Source organism: Fundulus heteroclitus, unplaced genomic scaffold, assembly GCF_011125445.2.
Source record: "Fundulus heteroclitus isolate FHET01 unplaced genomic scaffold, MU-UCD_Fhet_4.1 scaffold_105, whole genome shotgun sequence".
Lineage (NCBI taxonomy): Eukaryota > Metazoa > Chordata > Actinopteri > Cyprinodontiformes > Fundulidae > Fundulus > Fundulus heteroclitus.
In genome coordinates, this window is record NW_023396518.1 from 386,474 (window position 1) to 393,520 (window position 7,047).

General features: G+C 34.0%; 1 protein-coding gene across 1 annotated transcript in view; it reads left to right on the forward strand.

Moving 5' to 3' along the window:
* cps1 (carbamoyl-phosphate synthase 1, mitochondrial) overlaps window positions 1–6,001 on the forward strand; it is a 101,245-nt gene extending 95,244 nt beyond the window's left edge. Inside the window, exons 35-38 of the mRNA XM_036128627.1 lie at window positions 1,377–1,436; window positions 1,575–1,687; window positions 5,566–5,695; window positions 5,792–6,001. Of these exons, the coding sequence (XP_035984520.1) occupies window positions 1,377–1,436; window positions 1,575–1,687; window positions 5,566–5,695; window positions 5,792–5,905 (417 nt within the window). The 3' untranslated portion in view covers window positions 5,906–6,001. The remainder of the gene's footprint in view (window positions 1–1,376; window positions 1,437–1,574; window positions 1,688–5,565; window positions 5,696–5,791) is intronic.
* Window positions 6,002–7,047: the final 1,046 nt, after the last annotated feature.

The following is a 7,047-nucleotide window of genomic DNA, read 5'->3' on the forward strand; positions in this document are numbered from 1 at the left end:
CTATGGTGCTATAGATTATGTAAAGCATCATCCACAGTTGTTGGCTCCACTGGTAAAGATGAGTTAAAAAAACGGCTAAATGTGAACAAATTTTTTTTTTTAGATTATTAAACTAACACTGCGAACTGAATAATTGTTCTTGATGTCAATCAGTGGTCTCGCATTTACTTCTCCCTACCATCTTCCGCATTGTGTTTGGTGGATAATATCTATCTTTGTTACTTGTTCAGCCTATGTTTGACAATTTTACTGCTGTTTCAAACTTCTTTATTTCTGCTCTGACTGTAGATATGGGCAGGTTTAGATAAGTAGCGGTTTTTGTTTGTTTCCTGACTTAACCTAAAACATTTGACTGGGGCATTCTCTGGTCTTTACCATTTTAAAAAGTATACCATATTTAAAAACAATCCGCCTTGTAAAGCCATATTTATACCCTACGGAAAGTTCTCTATAAACCATCCGTTGAGCATCACTGGCATTTCAACTTGCATATGTAGAGCATGAAAAATATTTTTATTTAAACTTTTATAGCAACTGTTTATGGGGAAGCTAGTTGATTTTGACACAAATCATTATTTGTTTTTCTTCTGGTGGCCGTTTATTTCCTCACAACATAAATGTATTCAAATTAAATTGTGCATTCCTTGAAAAAAATCACTAGGAGGTAATACATCTGCAGTGAACTTATTGAATTCAAAGCTCATCTTTACCAGAAGGGTCAGTGGATGTGGAAGGTTCTGTATCCTTTGTCAGTATTATTTCCTTCACATTTTTGTCTAAAGGCTAGTAGATTTATCACCACAAGTGAACTAAAAGATTAAATTAAACAAATAACTAGGTGTGTAATTTGCTAGACAAAGAGCCAATCCTCTTTTCACCTAAATTCATTGACCTGAATGGTTCATAGTCATAAATATCTAAACTGCCTAAAATTAAAGTAACATGAATAAAAAAAAATAAATAAAACACAGGATTTTTACTTGAACATGATGAAGTTTTTTAATATCCCAATTCAATATGTGATGAAAACAGATTTGGCAAGGACATGTTACATTACCGGTGATGAAAATAAGTAAATAGCTATATTTAAATGAGCTTTAATATTTTTGGCAAAAACAGAAGTGTTCGTTGTTGTGTACTTTTAAATAATGTATATACAATGTAAATAAAAACATGTTCAGTTTGAAGACTGTGTCAGTTGATTTGAGCTTGAGTCAAGGGTAACAAGCTTAATATTTTTCAGCTCAGTACTAATCTTATTCTGTTTAATTCTTCAAGTCGTTATATATAAACAGAGGAACAGTGTATCTTATTTTTTCTTGTTGAAGATGTTTGTTTGTTTTGTTCCTTTTTAAATGAGCACTTTTCCCTTCCAGCAATCTTTCCGACCGAATTTTCTTGCTACAGCCCATCAGCTGAAAGAAGAAGGCTTCAAGGTGAGAGCTGAAAAATCTAACTGTTTAACACAGTCTTCAAGACATTTTAGGAAAGTCAGAGATGTTTACTTTACCGATTGAACACTTGTTAATTAAGAGATTAGAAAAAACATGACATTTACTGAATTTTCCATCCAGCTCTATGCTACTGAAGCCACCTCAGCCTGGTTGTGTGCCAATGATGTGCCTGCCATTCCAGTAGCCTGGCCATCTGAAAAACAAGGAAACACAACATTGCCCAGTATAAAAAGGTTGGCATTTTTTTTTACCTCTAATGCAAGAAATGATGACTTCAAGCAGAAACACTCATACATGGTATTATTACATCAACACATCAATTACACAAAAAAAAAAACATGTCTTGCCTCAGATCCCAAAAGGGTAAATATATGAATGAAAAGTATTTTATTGCACAATCTTACATATTTTTTAGTACAGCCTTTCATTTTAGTCTGTTTCTTCAGTGAAGAAAAAAACGCTTTGTGGGTCTTCACCTATAGCATTTCGCAATGTTTGAGCAAACGGAGAGCCAGATTGTTGCCCAGTTTTCTTTACTGGAGTGCAGCAGAACTTAATATAAACTGTCCTGGCTTTTTCAAATAGTTCATGGTGCTATGCATTCTTACAATGTTCCTTGGAACTCTGAAAGACAAAATGGCCCACAGCATAACAAGTCACCCATCATACTTAACATAGTTCATGAGGTACTTTTACAAGTTTCTCTCTTTTCAAATCAAATGTCTCAATCTCAGGCTAATCTGACCAAAAACACAGGTTCCAAGTGAAGTCTCAGTATAGTTCAGGAAAAAAAAAAATAAAAAATAAAAAATAAAAAAATAAAAAAAATAAATAAATAAATATATATATATATATATATATATATATATATATATATATATATATATATATATATATATAATTGTTATCAAATGATTTAAAAATGTAATTGCATTATGTCAATAGTTAACTTGAGATTAATCACAAATAAATTGCGTATTTTACCTTTTATTTCTGAAAGTGTAAAAGCCTATTTGGGCAGTTTTAATATGCATTTCTTTATATCCACGTTCATACAGTTTTTTTTTTTTTTTGTTTTTTTTTTACAAAGCCTGGAAAAGGGTTTAAAAATTCCAGGTGATTCCAGAGTCTTACACTTTGCTTGCAACTGGGGCAGGATCTTAATCCCCTTGAACAAGAACTGTTTAGCACAGTTTACATGTGCTGACACTGTAACTCTAGGGTACTTCATTTGGCAATGTGATTCAGCCTTAGTTTGTCAAATACAAAGACAACAAATTAAAAAACATTAAAGTATGGCTTATTGGTTGGGTTTAAGCAATGTTATCAGCACATAAAAAAACATCTCCAGAACTAATCTCTGCTCAAAATGGTAATCTGCACTGCGTAATCTACTTTCAGCGGTTATCACCGGTTATTGCAACCGTAAACTGCAGAAAATACGGGCAACGTTGCTCCCTCTGCCATTACTTCCATTTATATAAAATATAAATAAAAACATCTTGGATAAACAAAAAATATGTCTTGTAAAACAGAACTCTTTCATACTCGGAATACGAAGTGACCAGAGTTAGCAGATCTTTCCAGGTCTTTTTTTTCCAGAGTTTTTTTTTTTGTTTTGTTTGGTTTTTTTGGTTCTGTTTCTCTTTGTGCCCAAGAAGGTTTTCATAATAGTTAGTCCAATTAGATCAAGTACCAGGGTCACCTTGACTTTCCAGTCTGATATTTGCTTTTCTTCAGTGTTTGGCCTTGGATCTGTGGGGTTTCTGCACAGAACAGTCAGCATGTTTCTGCTAGTTTGCTGGCTTTTCCTGACAGTAATATAGCATAAAATGTTTTGAATTAAAACAGAAATGAAGGGGCTGTATAAGGTTTTCTGGTTTGTTGCTGCCACAATACATATACAGTCTTACTGCGAGCCGTCTTATATATTAAAGATATTTAAGCGGTAAACAATTAATTTGTATGATTTCATTAAATAATCCAACCCTAATTCAGTCAGTGGTTATTGATCCATCATAACATGATTTAAGTTTGATGCAATACATTAGGATATAGTAATACAATGAGGATTTCCAAATAAATGAGAATAATAAGGTCATTATTTATAAAAAAAAAAAAAAAAAATCATTAAAAGGCTTTGTGTTATTAATCCAAAACTTAAAAACCGCAACTAATTTAATCTCACAGAGACCTTCAAAAGTGCTCACAAATGTAAAATGTGATCCATGGCCTTAACTAAATACAAAACCAGTCTCATTGCTTATATGAAAATAGTGTTGTTTAAAAGCGAAGCAAAAACAATCCTTTAATAATGTGAAGAACTCTGTGCTACACCAATAAAATGCACACTGGTCAGGCCATTATTAAAACCAGGTTATGGTTTAAGTTGCTTCTTCAATAATTATGTTTGATACTATAGACAGATGAAGTCCTAAAAGATGAAGAACTAAAAGTAGCCTACTTTCAATTTGTTTTCGGCTCACTCATTGCTGGCATGATAAGTTAAGTGAGGCATAAAAACTCGACACCTATATATTTTATTTAAGATAAGTGTAATTTAATTTTCATACAAAAAATTACAAATAAAGGCTTACTCATAATGTTCATTTATTGAACAGCAAAGATTAACGTCGATCCTTCAACATTAGAAGGTCCCACACTATCCATCAGAACGCAAACATAACGTGTGCAATTCCAGTATTTTGATTGGACAATCCGAGCTTGGGGCCACAAGATTTGTGCCCCATGGCTGTCGACTGAGAGCATGTTGTGGAATGCAGACTGCAGTTTCAGATGTTTAATATTTAAACAAATGTTGGTAGGCCAGCCCCGATATCAAGGCGCCTCAAGAAGATTTATCCTACTGAACTTGTCAGTATTCTGGCGGACTTGGATATACAGACACAGATGTTTATAACATAATTTTTATTGGCAGGGCAGTCAAAAGTAGCCGGTCAACGGCGGCAAATCGCCGTCTATAGCAGCTGTTGCCACCGCCTACATTTCCCCGATTATATAATGGAGCGATATTTGTGCCTTCTGGTTGAGCGGCGCAGGAACCAATCCGAGCTCAACTCTGAAAAACTCTTCTCGCGCAAAGCTCGCGGAGAAACGGACAAGCGAGCGCACAGCACAGCTGGTGTTGAGCATGGAATGAGCAGGTTGAGCGCGCGAGCAGAGAAGGAACTGAGCGGACGTGAGACCGGTTTTGAGCGCGCGCGTGTTGTTTCACTGTGCGCTCGGAAGTTAGTAAATTGTCATATATTCACCTAATTTGATCTGTTTTATATGGTGCTAGTAATTCAAACTCAACTAATTTTATGCAAATTTGTTCAAAACCTTGTTAAAACATGATGATAACATGTGAAAAAATGTTTTAAGAATACAAAAAAAACAAAGGTTGTTTTTGAAGAATTGATCATTCACTTTTTTTTGCTTTTTATTCAATTTAAAACATGCACTCTGACTCTATTCTTTAAATAATCACCTGTCTTGAAAGCTTCCAAAATACATCAGGGAGACTCTATTTTGCAAAATTCTCCCCTTCGGGGCTTGGGCACCGGCATAAGTGCACCCTCCTACCTGATAGTGTGTAGCCTGCTACTGTAAAAAAGTTTAACTGCCCTGTATTGGTAAGGCAATCTGTCTTTTTTACAATATTACTCTATAAAGAATTATTCTGCCCCACTGATTATTGTGAACATAGAGCTCCGCAGCGACATCTGGTGGGGCCAGGCCCCACTGGTCCCACATACAGAGACAATACTGCTCACAGCACATCTCTTCCCAAATAGTAGGGGCCTCCACTGACAAAATAATACTTCTCCAGTTCAAGAATGGCAAGAGAAGAGTCTTTTAGTTCATTCACTAACTTCACTGTAAATTGTCTCTAGAATGTATCCTATTTTGCCAACTTGCATCAAAACTGATCCATGCATCTTACTCCACCAGTCTATTTGCATCGCAAACACTCCTATCCATTGAGTATGAACTAATTAACCTACTATTCCCTGCACACTCACAAACTCTCTCAAAGTTTAGCAAATTAGTGTTTTACACTGACTGTTTCAAATTCTTTTTTATTTCTCGTTTTTGTATGCATCTACAGGTTGATCAGTGAGGGCCATATTGACATGGTTGTCAACTTGCCCAATAACAACACGCGCCATCTGAAGGATAACTTCGTGATACGCAGAATGGCTATCGACCATGGTGTTCCCCTCATTACAAATTACCAGGTCAGTTAAAATGATGTCACCAGAGCAGTGAAATTATGTAATTCAACTGGCTGTGTCTCATGGTTTTCAGGAAAATTCTCCTCTTCTCTTTCATAGGTGGTGAAGTTGTTTGCTGAAGCTATTGGTTATGCAGCGGATCTTGACACTAAAAGCCTCTTTCACTACCGACAGAAGGAAAGCCAAATAAAAGGAGCCAGTCAGCGTGGATAGAGCCTCCTTCCTGTCCTTAGTGATCATCATTGATTTCAGCTATAAGAGGTTGAAATCTTTCACAATTTATCAGTGCCAAAGAAACAAAAAATAACACCTAAGACAAAAATAACAGCAGTATTAAATAAGTTATTAAAAACATATAAACACACAGCTCCATGTTTGTTCAGTTGAATTCTTACAGAACATTTTACTGAATGCCAGAATGTACATTTTCAGAAACATCCTTAAACAGAACATACACAGATTTTTTTTCTAAGAAAGGGTCATTATTTCATTTAAATTTCAAATCTGTTACTTTCTGAAAAACTTCTCAAACAGTTCAACATATTTTTTTCAAAGGAAGCCAAATGTCATGACACAGAACCACAGTTCAGATATTAAAATATATATATATATATATATATATATATATATATATATATATATATATATATATATATATATATATATATATATATATTGATAGTTACAATCCAGTCATAGATGCTTATTATAATAAGAAAAGAAAAGAAAATCTGCAAAAAACAAAATAAGAATCACTCATGTCTTAATGATTTTCCTTGCTTCTTTGAAGTAATACCACTTCATTAAGCATATATTTCTTAAAGACTTAATTGTGCTCTCAATTTGCAACATTTTGTTTTGGAGTTTTTTATATGAGATTTTAAAATTACTGTAGATAAGTTAGCTGAGTGTGTGTGTGTGTGTGTGTGTGTGTGTGTGTGTGTGTGTGTGTGTGTGTGTGTGTGTTTATGTTGTATCCTATTACAATCATTTATAGCGAGGGACTTTACATTTTTAAGGCAAGGTAACAACAAAGTACAAGACAAATCATAGTTATGCACATGAACAGAATATAAGAAAAAAAACATTACAGAGGAAAGCACATTGCAGTGGAATATTAGCAGCAGGTCAAATTCCAATTGAATTTTAGGACAAATGCTCTGATTAACTATATAGATGGTGTCTGTATATATAGAATTTATGTTAAACCTAATGTTTTTCAGGTTTTATTTAACTTGGAGCTGTAAAGCAAATATACCCTTAGTTTATTTTTTTTTTTTTTATTTATTTTCTTTATTATTTTATTCTTTTCATTTATTCACAACAGATCTATTTCTCACATGCTTAAATGTATG